The 18,641-nt window shown below is 52.0% G+C and overlaps 1 protein-coding gene across 1 annotated transcript in view; it reads right to left on the minus strand.

Annotated features, from left to right (window-relative positions):
- The window catches only part of Ergic1 (endoplasmic reticulum-golgi intermediate compartment 1), a 77,471-nt gene that overhangs the window by 41,497 nt on the left and 17,333 nt on the right, over window positions 1-18,641 (minus strand). The window contains exons 2-3 of the mRNA XM_055604532.1: window positions 7,710-7,771; window positions 2,026-2,098 (exon numbers count right to left, since the gene is read on the minus strand). Of these exons, the coding sequence (XP_055460507.1) occupies window positions 2,026-2,098; window positions 7,710-7,771 (135 nt within the window). The remainder of the gene's footprint in view (window positions 1-2,025; window positions 2,099-7,709; window positions 7,772-18,641) is intronic.

Consider the following 18,641-nt stretch of genomic DNA (forward strand, 5'->3'; position numbering starts at 1 on the left):
CCCCAGCACTCAGGAAGACAGCCTGGGCTACACAGTAAGACCCTGTAAGGTCCTGTCTCAGAAAACAAAACAACATAAAACAATGAAACAAACAAAAGATAAAATAAAAGCAAGGGGCTAGAGAGATGATTCAGCATTTAAGAGTACTGGCTACCCGAGCAAAGGACCCAGATTCAGTTCCCAGCATCCCATGGTGGCTCGAAACCCTCTGTAACTCTAGTTCCAAGGGATCCAATGCCCTCTTCTAGCCCCCAATGGCACCATGTATGAACACCGTGCACAGACATACATGCAGGCAAACATTCACACGTATAAAAAAATAAAAAAAAATCTTCATAGAAGAAAACGTTCAAAGGGGGATTATAGGTAGCTTTAATGCAAATAATATGCAGATTTTATGCAAATCAGCTACTGGGGTGAGGGTCCCAGAAACAAACTCCCAAGGACAAAGTGGGGGAGGGGAACAACTGCAGTCTAGCCCACAGCCAGCAGGCATGGATGCAGCGAGACAGCAGCTTTAAGAGTCAAAGCCCAAACGCTGTTGACTAGCAATTATTTGGCTGTGGCTCAGCCTGCCCTATTCTCCACAAACCCCAAACCGTTCCTGCCTCTGGGCCTCGGCACCTGCTGCTGCTCTGTCCACAACCCTGAAGCCACCTGCATGCACACCTGCACCTTGCTGCTCTCACAGGTGCACTGCCGCCACCTACTCAGAACACACCGGTCGGCAGAGTGGACTCCACCCTAGAGGAGAGCAGAGCCTGCAGAGGCCAGCAGACACCTGCCTGGCACACTGCCAGCCTGTCTCCGGCTCTCATTTCCCCCTTGCTCCCATCTCTAGCTCACAGGAGAGTAAGCCCCGGAATACACAGTAACCCGGATAACACAAAGAAGATGCTTCCCACGGTCACGGTCGGTCCCTGTCGGGGACTGTGGGAACGGACCCTTCTGATGACCCTCTACTTGGTTTGTGGTCATGGAAAGCAGACAAAACTTTTCCAGAGCTGGAAGTGAAATCTGAGTCTGATCTTACTCACTGGACTCAGAGAGGTTCGGTAATTTGGGTCACACACTAACGCAGTATCCTGATTCTGGGTCTCTTCGTGTCTTATCTGGTGCTCTCTCAACCAGGCCCATTAAGCTTTCCAGGTTAAAAACAGGGACAGAGTGACGGGGAGGCAGATGCTCCCAACACCAGTGGCAGGTGGGAAGCCATATCTGATGTGAGCTAAGAGGCCGTGTAACCAGCTTCTCAGGACTAGGACTCAGGGGCTACCTCACTTCACCAGTGTGGGCAAGTACCTCCACCTCTCATAGCCCTCACTTCCCACATAAAACGGACTGTTTGGGAACAAAGATAGTAACAGCCAGCTGCAGACACGGTGCCTGGTTTTAGCTTTCTATTGTCTCGTAGCTGAGAAGAGAGTGAAGGAAACCAAGACATTCCATGAGAAGAAAAAGAAAATTCCAAGGCTGGACAGGAGAAGGGGGTGCCAGGGCCCAGCCCCATGACAATTCTGCAAGTTGTAAACACGGCAACAAAGATGCTTTGAAGCCTGAGGCCGGGGCCCAAGGCAGGAGGGTTACCAGGCTGTGGATGACAGTGAATTCTGGAATCAGAGATGGATGACTGTGGTGTCAGCTGCTGGGAAATCCATTCTGACTTCTGAGCGTGGGCCTGAGAAATGAGAGGGGCTTCCAAGAGGGCCACTTTGCCTTCTGAGTACTTCCAGCTACAACATCAAAGGGCTCACGGAAAACCCACCGGCCAAACTCGGGGCCAGTGATGATTAGTGAGTGATTTTGCTCTGTCCGTGGCCCTGGAGACCCCGGGCCCAAAGGAACACAAAGGGCTCTGACAAAGCGAGGCTCAGTTTTACTTCAAGTTCAAAGCCCTTTTGTGATGTCACATACTTGGAAATAGACACAAGCCAGTTGCAAGGCTTCCATCCCTTTCCAAAATACGCCTCCCTCTCCTCATCTGGACCCCAGAAAGCCAGTTGCCCCAGGGAAAAAATGACTTACACTTCTGTCGTGATGAATCCGGTAAACTCTGACAGGAAGAGGAAGAGGATGAAGAGGCAGCAGCAGATGGAGACTGTGGGGAACATAGAGTCAGTGTTAGGGATGCGGAATGCTCTGCACGGGAGGCCAGCTCTTCTAGCCCTTCCCGCTACCCTGGAGGAAAGGTGCTCACACACACAAGGTGAAGGTGCCTTCCCAGAGATCGTCAAAGCTCTTTCTTACTCACAGCCTCAGTGTGAATCCTGTTTCTTACTCACGGCCTCAGTGTGAACCCCATTTCTTACTCACAACCTCTGTGTTTCTTACTCATGCCTTAGTGTGGTCCCAGGAAAGTCACCACTGGTCTGCACATAGGCAACGAGCCCTGATCGACTCCTCCGGATCTCTTTGCTGGCCAGGTCGCCCTGGACGAGGACTGAGTGCTGGTGGACAAGGTGCTCTGTCTGCCTTAAATGACATGCACATTACAATCCGAGTCCACACAACATCGGGGAGAGGCCACGTGACCATCCAGACTGCTAGCTTCTCCCACACTGGCTCTGAGTCCAGAGTTCTCCCCCACATCAGTGAGCCAAAGACTGAAGCAGAGCCTGCCATGGGTCTGTCCCTCTGTCTGCGGCCAGGGCCCACCTTGGGAGTGTTCAACTCCAGAACAGAGTGAGGGCAGAGTTGCTCAGCAGAAGCTCTGTGGCAGTTTGGGCTCTCTTCCCAGCTAAGTGATATGCACAGCCCTGTCCTGATGCTGACCAGTGGCAGTGGTCCATGGCTCCTGGTCAACCTGCAATCACCAGAGGGATGCCAGCACACCACAGAAGCCACCAGGCTGAGCTTAGGTGTGCCTCAGATTGGAACCGACTTCCATTTCTATTTACGCTATTCTGAATTAACAAGAGGATTGCTGGGACACAAGCTTGTAGGTAACAATAAAGAAGCGTCCCCATCCATGTCCATCTGTTCATCTGCTGCCTACCTAACTTCCTATCTGTCTCCATAGAAGGAAGGACAGGAATTTATTGAGCATCTACTACATGCCCGTGGTTGTACATTAACAAACTGCCCCACCACGACACCATGGCGCCAACCTGACGGGGGCTCTGGTATTGGAATGCAGGCTGAGTGACAAGGGACTGGGACCCCTATCCTCTATGACCAAGGGCCCTAGAAAGGCTCCCGAGAAACTGGGCTGCAAGGGAAAGATGGGACATCCCCAAACTGCATGACGAGGCACACAGAGGTGAGGGCCGGAATACTTATAACCTCTGCCCCGCTTTGACAAGCAGTATGCACACGGCTTTTAAAGGCTTTACTTTGGGGGGAAATAGAAAGTATGTGCATGTTAGAAACAAGAAAAAGATCCAACTGGGCACTTAATAACATGAAAATATGCAACAACACGCATGTGTATGTATATATATATATGTATATATATGTATATATACACACACATAAACTAGTCTGTATACACACACACACACACACACACACACACACACACACACACGGCTAGGCCTAGTGGCCCACATCTATAAAGCCCAGCATTCAGGAGCAGAGATGGGAAGGACTGTCCAAATTTCAAGTCTAGCCTAGACTACACAGCAAGTTCCAGGCTAGCTGAGACTCTCTCTCAAAATCAAAACAAAGCACGTATCCACATTCATCTATGCAGATATACATACGTTAAGCACCCCTCCCCTTTGCTCTAAACCAATAGCAGCATGACAGACACCTCCTTCAGCCATGCTTCCCACACTCAGCAAGCAGCGTAAACAGGTCCGGGCTCAGACAGTGGCTTGTTTTGTCCTGTTCAAGGCACAGAGATTAAGTGCAACTATCCTTTCCAGCTGTGGACTGAACCCCACTCCCCCTGGGCGGCTCGGCTACCAACCCAGGTCCTGGCTCCCGGTCTCCCTCTGCCTCGTGGGGAAGAATCGGCCAGCGGGCAAAGCATCCTGCAGCTGGCCCCTTGTGCCCTTCTGTCCAGTGCCATCCGGGACCCACATTTCCGCATCATTTGGTCACACCAGTCGCAGTGGGTGCTTCAGTGAGGGCATGGCACAGGAGGCTTTCCGAAGGTCACTGCTGACTCTAGGATGAACGTCTCTCTAGCCACCCTCCCTGCTCCAAACCTGCAGGTACACCCCAAAGTCCTAACTACCCACATAGTGGTGGGGAGAAGGCGAGATTGGGGAGGCTGTAACCTGAGACCTGTGTGTTTACGCAAGGCTTGGCCTAAAGCCTGGTTGACCAAGCAGGTAACAGGGTAACTCAGCTGAGTCCAATGACCCCATCCTACACGTACTGTATTGTCTAAGTACACCTGTCTCCTGTCTCAGACTGGGGAGCCGGAGGCGAGGTCTTAGTGTACTGCGCTAACCCAACGCAGCTCAGGGAAGGCATGGGATAAATCTCCATCGAGTAGATAGATGAATGAGTGAGTGAGAAACCATGGGGGCAGGTAGGAAGTGTTCCAGCCACGGCCTTCAGACCTCAAAGGCTGGGTGAAGGCTTTCAATCCATGTTTGGGCAAAGGCTTGGAGGCTCTCTGACTCCAGACTTCTGAAACTGACTCAGGCCCTGGGCAGTTGGAATGTAACCCCAGGAGACGCTTGCTAGTAGGAAGCCGGGTGCTGCCAAGCTGAAGGGGCTATGGCCTGAGACCTTACACCCTGAGGGAATGTCAAGGAGTCCATCCAAGGTCGCAGAGCCGTGTAAGGGAGGAGGCAAAATCCAAAGGCTGACGTTCAAGCCCCAGAATTTTGCTGTCTCCTTCAGCTATTAATAGCAGTCATCCCACAACGTAATGCAATGGCGCATGGCTGAGCTGGGCTGCTGGGCTCGGCTGTATGAGCCTCAAGGACGAAGACCAAAGCCCCATTCATCAGCACTGTCCCAGCACTTGGCACAGGGCCTGGCCCTAGGTCCAGCTTCATAAATATTTGTGCACTAAATGGTAGCTAAGGGCTGGCTTCCCGTGTCTCAGACCTTTCCCCTCATGTAAGGAAATGCTCATCAGACCATGTTCCTGAGGGCTGCCAGGCAGAACTTTCTAAACAGCTAAAAATGTGTGTCCCCTTTGTCTTAGTGCTCCTTTACCCTGGAGAGAGACCTCATGGTCACAGCTACAGAAGATGCCAAGACATGGCAAGGACATCTGTGTGACAAGAGGCTGGAATCATGCCTGCCACCCTCAGTGCCACAGGAGATGGCTGGATAGAAAGCAGAGCTGTTGGTGGAGGTGGGGAACAGGGTAGGCGGGGATGTGGCACAGCTGGCCCCTGTGTGCAGGACAGTGGTGTGGGGACAGCCTGGGTTGTTAGGAGGGCAATACCTGATTGCTCAAGAGGCTGGAGTAGAGAAAGGCCAGAGAAATCTGCTGGGAGACTGAGCTGCCACGTGGCGGCATGGAGGGGGTAGGAATGTGAGTTCTCCAAGTCTACGCAGGTCTTTTTCCTGGGGTGGAGGGAGCACTGAACTTCGTGGCTTCTTGGGTCACATGCTCATGTCTTCGTTGTGGGTGACCAGGAACCACTCGTACACGAAAGAAGACCCTACGTGCCCTGCCCCTAAACTGGCTCAGTTTCCCTTAATCTCCACATGGGGAAACTGAGGCTCAAAGAGGACTGGCCCAAGGACACACAGGAGCTAAGTGTGAGGATGAAGTCAGCTCTTCCTGACAGGAAGGGCTGTGAGCACCCAAGCAGACCCATCTCTTCTTCACAACTGAAGAAGGGTACCTGCTGCTTTAAGGAACCTGGCTGGAGGGGAGGGCCAGAAGAGGTAGCCGAGTCGGGATCCCCGAAGGCCAACAGTCTACCTGATGGCGGACTCCAGGCTGTTCACCTGGCCTCTGTTCATACAGCAAGGCTGGGGCAGTTGGGAGGTTCTCTGTCTGATACCAAGCATCCGAGGCATCCGAGACCTAATCCTGACTGTCCCCTTCTGTAAACAGTGACATTTTGGATGAGTCACTTCCCCTCGCTGAGCATCTGAGGCGAGGCCCAAGGGTTCCCACTGACTTGCTGGTGACTTTGCTTTGTTCTGAGTATTGCTTTGGGGGGACGTCTTCTGTTGTGGAATGGCAATGAATGCAAAGCCAGGACAGTGCTCAAAGCTTCTCCTGGGTGCCCCTATTCACATCTGACATAACCATGCCGTGTCGACACACTATGTCGGTGTGGAGGAATTGGAGCTGTTGCCTTGCTCCTAACTCCACCACAGCCTTTACTCGGGTTTCACCAGCTTTCCCAGGGAGGCTTTTCTGGTGAAGGAACAGATCCTAAATGCTACCCTGCATCCCCAGATCCTCAAATCCCGAGTCCTTCTGTAATCCATCCTTCCCTCTTCCGTAGTCTTTTCAAGGCCTTGCTTCTCTGGCAGTGTGCTGCTCAGACATCTGGCAGAAGAGCCCCAGACTGGGACTGTACTGCTCTGTCATATCTGCCAGGACTACAGCTTAGTGGGGGAAGACCCCTCAGTGGCAAGCGTCTCTGCACGTCGTATCAGGCATTCATATATCCACATGACCAATCATGGTGACGTCAACCACGCTCGTGGCTGAGCTGCCATCTTGGTTTCCCTGCAGAAAAGCTACTGTTTTATATTTCTATTGTCTTATCTTTGGCAGTGAGCTGCTATACCCAGCCAACACTTGAGGAGGAGAAGGGAGGAGTATTCAGGGTTACCAGAATTCTTAACCCAATTCACAATGGACTCAAAGGCCTTTCCCCTAATTCTTGGTTGTTTGGTTGGTTCCAAACCATCAGAGTCATTATTTGTCTTCCGCTCCAGTCTCAGTCCTTGGGTCCTCTTGTCCTGCTGACACAACTTCTAGGCTCAGATTACACCTGCCCTGCCTGGTGCTGCAAATGGAGACAATTGTCTGAGATGCCCTGGGTCCTCTGATTGAACCAAGTCAGAGTGAGTTTGTAAAATCTTTTTTTTTTTTTTTTTTCATTTTTTGGCTAAAGTTATTAACAATTCAAATCATTTCAGAGGCAGGAAGATAAAAGCAAGCCTCCCTCCCACCCCCGATCTGCTTGCTTGGACTTTATTTTCCCTGATTTTATTTTATTTTAAAATTTTTATGTAATTTACTACTATTGCTTGATGATCATGAGTGAGTGAGATCGTGTATGTGTGTGCGTGTGTGCGCGCATTCGTGTGTGTCCTTCCACTATGGGTTCTAGGGATCTAACTCAGGCCATCAGGTTTGCACAGCAAATGCTTTCAGCTGCCCGGCCGTCTCACAGACTTTAGGATATCTGGTATCTTGAAAATGGGGCCCAAGTCTAAACGGGCTGTTCATGTTTCAAGTGCGCTTATCCATACAGCCTTGAGGTAATATCACATCTTCAGTGCCACCAATTACCCAGGGCTAGGGGTGGGCTTTCAGTTTATAGTGAATGTCAGGACTCCCAGAGTTTTCTATCTAGGAGACATAGCTTTGGATTTTTGAGATTGAGGATCCTGAACCTGCACTGATATTTTTCTGCAGCCTTCTAGACCTGGCTGGAGGCTCTACCTTGTGGGGTTCTATAGCAAGGACAGAGATGCTGTGTGGAAGGGGCTGCAGGGCCTGTGGGATGCTAGGCGTGTCTCGTCTCCCACCAGTCTTTCCTTCTTGCCCTGTCCGCCTGGGGAGCAGGTGGAAGGCTGGGGTAATGGTGAGAAGGGCAATTACTCACTAATGGCACCAGTGTACGTCGGCTGCGTGAGGTCCTTGGGCACCTTCCTGTAGATGTCAAACCTGTGGAGAAAAAGCAGAGGAATTGGGCAGGTGTAGAGAGTACAGGCCAAGAGGCAGAGGCTGGGGCGCTGACGGCAGGCCACCGGGGTCAGCAACCACAGCTCTTAACAGAGAGTTCCTTGCAACCTCCTTTGAGAGGCCTTATGAGAGCCCTACCGTCTTCCTTAGGGTTTCTACCGCTGCGATGAAACACCACGGCCAAAAAGCAAGCTGGGGAGGAAAGGGTTTACGTGGCTTACACTTCCACATCACTGTTCATCATCGAAGGAAGCCAGGACAGAAACTCAAAGAGGGTGGGAACCTGGAGGCAGGAGCTGATGCAGAGGTCATAGAGGGGTGCTGCTCACTGGCTTGCTCTACCTGCTTTCTTATAGAATCCAGGACCCCCAGCCCAGGGATGGCACCACCCACCATGGGCTGGACCCTTCTCCATCGATGACAATTTAAAAAAAATGCTCTATAAGCTGGCCCTCAGCCCGATCTTAGGGAGGCATTTTCTCAACTGAGGTTCTCTACCCCTAGACCACTAAGTTTGTGTCAAGTTGACATAAAACTAGCCAGCAAGACAGAACACCTACACATCCTTCTGCTGCATCCCATCATGTCTCTACGACATGACCCAAGCTCATTACCGTTTTATGCTCTCATGTGTTTATACTTGTGCACATTTTTTTGGTGGGTCTTGCCTCTGCCAGAATGTAACTTATTCCCAAAGACAAAGGGCCTTGGGAAGTCTTGTTGCCCCCCCCCCGCCCCCCAGCATGGTCTGGGAGGCGGTAGGTACTGGCCCTGTAACTGTACACTGAACTGAACATCTGGGCCTAAGGGACCAGCGGGAGGCTGTGTCTCCTGAGTTACACCGCAACACTGCTGTCTTGCTCTGAACCACCTCTTCATTTCTTCTTCCTTTTCCTGCCTTCACCTCCTGGTGCTGCTCCACCATCCCCGCCTTCCCTACCAACTTCTGCCTACAGGATGAGGCAGGGTCAGCTGGAGGAAAGGCTGCCTCTTGCCTCTGGTTGTTCTCTCTAGCTTTTCTTTCCTAAACACATCACCAGGGCCAGGGCAGTCCTAGGATATTATGGGAAAATATGGAGCTTTGGAATCAAATGGACACAGATTTAATTCTCATCCTGTCTTGCCCTTGGGCCCATCTGTGAAGGGATCTGGTGCAGAGGCCCCATGGGAGGCTTCTGTGAACTTGGCTTTCCTGAGGCCACGAGCAGCAGAAAGTCAGTCTTCCCGTAGCTGAGCCCTGTCAACAGGGCCCTCCATCCACACACCCTCAAGCTCGAAGGTGCTGCTTGACTTTAGGGAAAGGCTGGTGCAGAACAGCCAGGCTCCTCTTTGTGATTGGGAAACCAAAAACACCTGCTACACCTTTGTCTGAATCAAGGCTGGTGCCCGATGCTCCTAATTACACACGACACACGAGCCACCTATCTGCTAAGGCCTCGGGGTGGAGGGGGTGGGGGGTGGAGCGGAGGGAGAAAAAATTCCTGTGGGATGCCAGGCTGACACTTTCTCTGCTCTGTACTTAACTGCTAGAGCTGCGGTGGGACCAAGAGGCTGGGAGGTCTACACGACACACCCACCTCACTTCTCGCTGACACACCTTTAACCTAGAGAGGTCTCCGAGAGGCTCAAGCATTACCCCAGCACCGTATGTTATCTTGGGCATGGCATGTAACTTCTGTGGACCTTGCCGACTTCGCAGCCACAAGAGCAACAATAGCTAGATGCATATAAAACTCCCAGAACCATGCCTGGCATTCTGGACCTGCTCAGTGTTCGATGGTCCTCTTACTAACCCTCACTTGACCGATCAGGTCCCTACTCCACACTGAGTCCTTGTAATCAGTCTGGCCTGTCTTAACTAGCAAGTGAGACAAAAAAAAAAAAAAGTGGCAGGAAAATTCATCGAGCATTCAGGTGAGTGAGCTAGAGATCCCGTGGCATGAAGAAGGGCCCTGGGGTCCCAGTGGGGCTTTCTATAGGAGGTGAACTCTGCACAGGGGAGCATGCTGGGGGAGGGAAAGCGCAGCCCAAGGCTTGAAGACTGCAAAGAGCAAGAGCAGGACACAAGCGGGGCTACTGGCATCCTGTGTTTAATTTTGGGGAGCGGTGGAGTGAGAATGGGAAGAGGCAGAGAGGTCTCATGCAAAGTTCCTGTCAGGCCACGGCCAGGGACTCCCAGTGGGGTGCTGTTGGGACTGTCAGAGGACCACACGCTGGGAGGGCAGCAGAATGGGGAGGGAACACCCCAGCTGACTGCAGGTGGTTTTCAACTCATGATGGATCCCAGACAATCTTTCAATCTGCCGATGGTGTGAGAGTGACATCTATCTACAGGACCCTTTCACTCCGGATTGTTGCCTAGACTGTTCCTCTTTAGCGTGGAGTGGGGCACAAGCAACCCACACAGCTTCATTCCCGACTCACATGCTAGGAGAGTTTGAGTAGGAGAGCATGCACGGGGACCAGGTGGAGGTGTGGGCCGAGGGTGGCCAGATGTGCTGACTTTTCAAGCGAAGACTCTGGATTCGGAATTACACATGGAACGCTCCAGCTCTCAAATGTTGTGCAACACAGGTACAAGACAAAGAGGCATTTATAAACGGACATGGCCCACTCTGTGGGCTGAAGAGCTGAAGGACATGGACAGCCGATGTCCGTAAATTAGGCCACTTGGGCAGGGTGGAAGCCCTGTGGGACTCCTGAGGCAACCAGACAAATTTCCCTGGATGAAAAGTGAGGATGTGAACAGAAGGCCTGACCGGTCTTTACGGCTGAAAGCACAAACATACCAGTGCCCGGTGGGGGTTACAACCCAGCTTGTCTCTGGCCCTGTCACCATCAGGTTCCCATGGGCAAAACCAGCCTCATGGTTTGGAAATATATGAACTACTGTTACAAAACCAGGAGTTTGTGACTAGCTAGAGGCTGCTCAACAGGAACCGGAAGTGGTGAAGGATGAAGCATCGGGGTCCACTGTGGGAGAGAAGGGGAGCAAAGAGAGATGGGGGAGATGGGTCAAGTATGTACAGTGTCAAGGAAAGCGGGGCCGGGGTGGGGTCAGAGTTAGGGAGGAGAGGGCAAGTGCAGAAGGCTGACTGGGCATGCAGGCAGGAGTGTGAACTCACCATCACGGTACGGAGAAAGATATGCACGCATCTACAGTCCCTAGCTCTTTTCACAGACAGGGTTCACAAGGCACAAGGGCACAGCCAACAGCCCAAACCAGATTTGCCAAGGAATCAGAAATGGCTGGTTCTTGGGCTGGGTAGGGGAAGGCACGATAAACCGGGAGCACCTTCTTAGGTCAGCACTGTGGAACACCGTCCTCTGGGCAGAACATGGCCATCGCTCTCTTGAAAGCACATCTGCTGTGATAAGCTCAGGAGACCCTCAATAATGTCCCATTCATGTTCTATCACCAGGTACTCGAGGAGAAGGGAGAGTTTCAAGGGGCATGCACCAGTCACACAAGAACCCTCCCCCCAATTAGGATACACAAGTGATTAAGGGATGCTGGGAAAGCGGAAGCCAGAGGTAAGTTTAGGTAACTCCTCGCCCACACCTCCACACAGCTGTAAGTTGTCAACACCCTATTTGGGGTGAACAGATGTTTATGTCTCCCAGGAAAAGTTAATCCAATAGTAAGAACTTACTCTAACAATATGTGTGTGTGGCAGGGGGGAGGGGGAGTGTTAAAGAGACGAGAAGGGGCTCCTGCTGGCCAGAGGAGAGACAATGTGAGACTTAAAATAATGACAGTCGGATGATCAGCCCTGGGGAAGTAGGAAGTCAAGAATCTATGCGGAGTCAGGAAGAAATGGATGAGGCAGAGTAGGAGGGAAACGGGATACTGGTGTTGCTCCAAAGCACCTCCCCATAACACACTATTTATAAAGTAGGGAGAGCAGCCTTAACGGGGAGAAACTTGGTAGACATCATGCCAAGAAGACACCGTCTCCATCGTCAGGAGGGAGACATGGCAGAAATGACAGTTGCCCAGCGTGTGTCACAGGTGTGTGTGTGGGGGGATTATACAGGACAAGTAACATGGGGACTGTCCCAGACAGAGGAGACTTATGGGGCATAATGACTGAACCTAGTGCGGGATCACAACAGATCTCCTTTTCTGGAGAAAAGGACACTTGAGTAAGCCCCGAGGCATTGCCAGCAACACCATACAATGTCACTGTTCTTGTTTAGATGGTGGCATTACGGTTATGCATGATGGCTTTCCAATGGCTGTGACAGAACACCAGAGAAAATCGCTTCAAGAAAGAAAGTTTCGTTTCGGCTGGGGCTCCAGAGGTCTCACTCTGGTTGGCTGTTTCTGCTGGTTGGGCCCTAGGATAAAGTAGAGCATCTCAGTGATGGAAGAGGTGGCAGAGGGAACCACCTGCCTCATGGTCATCAGAGGTTGGGGGGAGGGGGAAGACAGACAGACAGACCAGGAACAAGATTCCCTTCCAGGACACTCCCCAGTGACTTCTTCCAGCTCAGCCCCAACAATCCTCTGAGCTGTAAACCTCCCCAGTGGGTGAGTCCACAGATGATGCTGGAGCCCTCATATCCATTCTGCTCTAACCACTGTCCTGGGACCAAGACTTTCAGCACAGGGCCTCTGGGGACATTCTAGATCCAACCCGGGGCATGACGTAAGATGCTGACCTCTGGGGACACGCTTGGGTAAAGGGCACACAGGAACTCTGTGCTATTTTTGCCATTTGGGGATAAGTATAAAATTATTTCAAAATGAATAAAGATATTTTTAATATTCAAATGGAAAAAAAATTTACTGGAAGCTGGCCACTCAAAATCCCACTTAGCCTGTTTTGGGAAGAAGCTTGGTCCCTACGGCTTAGTGAGCGCTTGTTGGGTGTTACAGGGCAAGCTGCACTTAACGGCTTGTTGGGGCAGCAGCAGGGACAGGGAGATGTCGAGTTAAGCTGTAACTTAGCTGGGTCACAGAGTGTGACCCAGACCAGAGCACAGGAGGCAAAGCTCCAGAAAGAGTGACCGACGGCAAATGGTCACTTTCAGCCCCGGCCGGGCCCTCTGACATACATGTCTAGCTCTGTCATGGTAACCCTGGCAGATACTCTCCTGGAGAGACCTGAGGCTTGGTTGGAGGAAACGCCTGTGTCACTAAGCTCTTGGGATGTAGTATCAAACCTGGTACCAAGCCATCATCTTCTCTCCACCACCCCACACTAGTGGGAATCAGGCTCATGCTCCCTCGCTGGCAAATTAGACAGTGGTCTTAAGGCTTTGGTCATTTACTTTTCCTAGGATGCTGCCTGGGAGGCAAGAGGAAATCTCAGAGATCCATCATTCATTCAGCAAATATGTATTGAACATGTACTGTATCCGGCAGTGCTCTAGAAGGTAGGGAAAAGGGACTGATCAAGGCAGACAAGGTTCCTGCCCTCAGAAAGCTGCCAGCCAAGCAAAGCTTTGGGCTCCTCGGCAGAGGCCACCTGTGACATGTGGCAAGGATCTGCTCCCACACAACTGACCAGAGTTGGAGAGTGGTGATGGGGTTAAGGGAGAACAGAAAAGGAACCTGGTTTCAGAGGTAACCACACAAGTGAGTCAGCAGTGACTGTCCCTGGGACATTGGGCCACCAGCAAGGCTAGTGAGAAGCCCAAGCATGTGACAGATGAGGAAGTGAGCTGTGCATCCTCTGGCTCCAATTAGTCAGGCCCTCGCAGTGGTGATGCGATCAGTCTTGGCCATTCTGCCTCAGAGAATGTGGAGGAAAGGTAGAGCACACGGCAGGGAAATAGGACGCTTGCGGCCGCCCACGTTCTGAGGTTTACCTGTGTGCTCAGTCCACTCTCCCGCCCAGCCTGGGTGAGGTCTTGTCTCATTTCACATATGGACATCAGATAGGATCATGGTTTTGGCTAAATTTATACATGCAGTGTTCTGCATGCAGGCCTTTCAAGTTCTCACCGACTCTTCCAAATGCAGGACAACTCATTTTGGGGGGAAATATTTAGGAAGAAAGGTACACAATCTGTCACTGCTCAGCCCCACACAGAGGACGAGGAAGAGTAGGTCCAATTCCTGCCCTTTCCTCAGCCTAGGATTTTTCTTAGTCTTTGCCTTCCAAGCCAATGAACAGATCAACACAAGAACGAGGCCCAGCACTGGGCAAGGTGGTGCATATCTTTGATCACAGTACTTGGGACACAGAGGCAGGTAGATTTCGTGAGTTTGAGGCCAGCCTGATCTACATAGTAAGTTCCAGGCAGCCAAAAGGGGTTAGAGTGAGTCCCTGTCTCAAAGAGAGAGAGAGACAGACAGACATACAGATGACCTGGGGCAGGGATGTCAGTCTGTGGGCAGTGCTTGCCTAGCTTGAGCAAAGCCCATGGTTTGCACACCCCCCCACCAACACCATATAAACTGAGTGTGCGATGCATGTCCTTACGCTGGAGGATCCAGAGTTCAAGGTCACCCTCAACTACATGGCAAGTTCAAGGCCAATGCAGGCTACCTGAGCCCCTTTTCTTGAGAAGAACGAGGCCCAAAGCTTGCCCTAAGAGCCCAGAGGAGGGTACATGGTTGTGCACTCAGCACTTGGGAGGCGACAGCAGGAAGATCATAAATTCCAGGGCAACTTGGGTTACAAAAACTCTGTCCCAACAAAAGAACGAAGTGGGGTGCAGGGGGATGGTTCGGTGGCTAAAGTGCCTGCTGCACAAGCAGGAGGAGCCAAGTTCTAGCACAGCATGCACATAAAAGCCAGGCATGGCCGTGGACACTTATAACCTTAGCACTTGGGGACAGAGGCAGGTGGCTCCTGGTGCTGGCTGGCCAGTCTAGCCAAAACAAAGAGTTCTAGGGTCAATGAGAGATCTTGTCTCACAAAATAAACTGGGGCTGTGGAGATGGCTCAGCACACAGCCAAAAGGGCCACAGTTCAGATCCCCAGAACCCACAGCAATACTGTCGGGCATGGCGGCCCGCCTCTCAAAGCAGCCTCTAAATTTGGAGACTATTTTGAAAGAAAAAGACAGAAATATGATGGAGGAAGATGCTCAACTTCAACCCTTAGCTTCCACATGCACACATGCACACACACACACACATATGTGTACCCCCATGCATACCTCTGCATGCAAACCACCACACAAACACATGGAAAGGGGGAGGGGAAGTGATCGAGGAAGTACCAATGCCCACCTCTGGCCCTCACAGTTACCCACAAGAGTGAAAACACACGAAGAACAAAACAAAACAAACAACCCACCCACCAATCAACCAACAGCAAAAGAAACCAAAACCAAAAATAAATCAACTAAGCACATGATCGGCAGGTGGAATGGATAGTGGTGGCATAGGGTGACACATACACGCTGCATTTTGATGGAGATTTGAGGATTTCCTTTGAATAAGGCAAAATAAGCTGAGATTAAAGCAAGAGGACAACCTGGAGTACAGGAAACCCAGCCTGGCGCAAATGCCAACAGCCTGGGAGCAAGAACTGGAGTGGGCGGGCACAACCTTGACCACCTGCTGGGAACGCTCCAGACAGACCAGTCAGGCCTCCTGCCCTCAACCCTCACCACCGTCAGCTCTGGAAGTGTCCCTGCAGTTACTCTACGCCACCTGCTCAGATTGGAAGAAAGACTAGAGTCCCTGAGAAGAGTAGCTTACCCGGGGTAAGTATTTAAAACACAGCCTGGCATGGCAGGGCACACCTGTGATCCCAGCGGCTCGGGAAGCTGAGGCAGGAAGATTGCTGGGCGCAGTAGAGAACCAATTAAAAACGTACAGCTGTGGAGCCGTGGGTATTAGTTACTGTGGGTGTTAGTTGCTGCGAGAAAAGCAACAGAAGGTTTGATTCTGGCTCTCAGTTCCAGGATGCAGTCCACCGTGTAAGGACAATGTGGAGGTAAAGCATGAGGCAGAGAGAGAGGATGCTGGCGCGCAACTCACTTCTTTTCTATTCACTTCATCATCTCAGGGCTCTTGGTGGTGCCGCCTGCCCAGGTTGTCTTCCCCGCTCAGTTAAACCTTTCTGGAGACATTTTCATAGACACACCCAGATGTGTGCTTCCATGGTGATGCTAAATCCCATCAAACGGACAATAAAGATTGGTCATCACACCTTGGCAGCTTTTGTGTCCTTGAAAAGCTGTATGCCAGGGATTGATTCTCAGTCAGGAGTAACGGTGCCTGTGCGCCTCCCAGGGGGTGTGGGACACTGAAGACAGTTTGGCCACCACTGTTAGGGCTGGGGTGTTATTGGCACCTGGTGGGCGGAGGCTGGGGATGCTACTGGCCTCTCAGCTGCACAGAAAGCTCCAGGAGGAACAACGACTATAACCGCCGTCCACAGGCCGGCAGCTGAGAAGGCCTGTTCTGTGTGGAATAGAACATCACAGAAGGGGTTGGTTCATTTCCCCAGCCATCCGGTGTCCTCCTCAGGAGGCCTCAGGGGCTCTGCTCCTGCTAGGAGAGCCACGGCCATGGCCCTGATGGCGCCACAGACACCATGATTCTGGGATTAAGCAGGTCCTTCTGGTCTTTTTCACTCTATGCCTGAAAAAGCGAAGTTTATGTGGAAAAAAACTGGGCAAAGAAACACACAGTAAAAAGGTCAAACCGCCTGGGTCTACCTTACGCCCTGTGATGAAGGCACAGTAAGCATGCGTGCCACCATTTCACAATGCGCTGTGCAAATCCCCTCCCTCGGTGCTAAGAAGGAAACAGTGCCGTGGGAACATACGTCAACATCAGCACTGGGAGTCATGAGAAGCAGGATTTGCTCACAGAAAGTCTGTCTGCAGCCCACCTCCAGCCTATGGAGGGAGGGGGCCGCAGACCGACCCAAAATAAACATGCATGCCTTCCCAGCTCCCAAGCAAAGGGAAGTGCTGCTGGAAGGACCGGCTGACTTCATCTGTGACTTCCTTCCACAGCAGAGTGCCTCCGCTGTGCTATTTTAACTGCATGCCCGGGGCCTCGCTTCTCCCCGTTCCTGTAGCTGGATCTCCACAGCTCTGTGCTTGGCTGGATGTGGGTGGGTCCACAGCAGGAGCCTGGCATGTCACTGTTTCCGAGGCCTAATGAAATTACATGCCACTTAGGAGCAAGTCATTGGGTGGTGGGGCAACCTGTCCCAAAAATAGCTGTTAAGACACTTAGCTGGACCTTTGGCCTGGTCAGCCCTGCCCACTGGCCTGGCAAAGCCCTCGGTGTGGGTCTAGGGAGTGAGGTAGAATATGCACACTCATTTGTTCTTAGTCATTCTTTCACCTCACAGAGCGGACACACTGCACTCGCAGGCCTAGAGGGCAAGGTGAGAACCACTGTGCCTTCCACCCTGAATGGACATTCTACATGGTAACGTGTACTCCCACCACCATCTCCTGTGGGTGGAACAAGCGCCTGGCTGTCTCCAGCCCTCTCCCCCACCCCTTCCGCCAAGGCCTGAGTGAGAAGGATCATCGCAGCCAGGCTGGCCACCACCCCCTGTGATGAGGGCTTACCTGTGCTCCAGGCCTTGGACCTGACTCTTTCCTAACCCATCACTTTCCTAACCCTGTGTAGCAGGTCACGTGTCTCTGCCCATCTTGCCCCTGATTCAGGGCTAGAATTTAAACTCAGTTTGCTGCGGGGCATCTGCTTTTCTACCCAGGCTGCCTGGAGGAGGGGACGAGCTAAGGGTGGAGGAGGGTTTGGTGTGATGGCACGTGCCGCTGTGTGATGGTGAAGTCTGTAATACAGATATGATTTTCTCCCTCCAGCCCAGCCTTTGAGATGTCATGACGCCTGGTACCCACAGGAGCCCTCTAGCCCCTGCATGACTTCCAGCTTTAGCAGCCTCCACTTCTGCCCCATCATCCCACACGTGACCTCTCTAGTCCCAGAACGCCCTTTGTAACCACAGAGCCCCAGCCTTTCTCCTCCCTTCCCACAGACACCGAGGGTGGCTGGGGAGGAGGCGGTGTTGCTGGGGCAGCTGGCACTCCTCTCTGCAGGCCTCCCACCAAGCTATGCCGGGTCAGGTTAGTGTTGTCTCGGCCTCTTCCCTGGGTCTCGAAAGGCCTAGCCCATTAATGACACCCAGTATATTCCAGGTACAGCTGTGAAATGGCATCAGCATGAGGCTGGTCGCCATAGTGTCCGTTGCAACAGCAAATGTCCGGAGCCAGGCCAAAGCCCCAGGCAAAGGAGATGGACAGGGCACAGGCTAGGCAGCACCCATCAAGTGGAGGGTGGCACATTTGCCAACGGGAATGGGGACTCCCAGGACCAACAGGATCCTCCTAATGTGCAAAGGGAGAAGGCCAAGGGCAAGGACTGTGATTGTTATGGGAAACTGTATGTGGGTGTTGGGGTGAACAGTGGGGAGCAGTGTTGACAATGAATTGATACTCAAGGTGAGACTGAAATGTACACAAATTATTACACCCACAAGTACTAAGAGATGCATGAAATGTTAAATAAGCAGGACAACGCTGACAGAGTGTAAGACTGAGTTCGTGTGTGTGTGTGTGTGTGTGTGTGTGTAACTAGAAGCCATTGCTGAGGGGAATTAAAAACTAAGGTGTGTACTGAGGCAAGGGGTCGATGTTAGTAAAGGTCACTTCCTCCTCAACCGTTCTCTGGATCCAACTCACTTCCAACCCAAACCACAAGCACGATTGCAGACAGACAGGAAGGTTCTAAGACTCACAAGCACATAAAGGTCCTAGAGAACGGGCAAATCTTGTGGGCAGGCTCGCTCCCACCATCTGAACCGTGCTGCCGTGGCACACTGACTGCAGTCGGCCATGTGGTGCCTGTCAGCCCCACTTGACCTGAATAGTACCCGATTCGTGGACAGTCTGTACATAC

This window comes from Psammomys obesus, unplaced genomic scaffold (assembly GCF_907164565.1).
Source record: "Psammomys obesus unplaced genomic scaffold, mPsaObe1.curated_primary_1811, whole genome shotgun sequence".
Taxonomy (NCBI): Eukaryota; Metazoa; Chordata; class Mammalia; order Rodentia; family Muridae; genus Psammomys; species Psammomys obesus.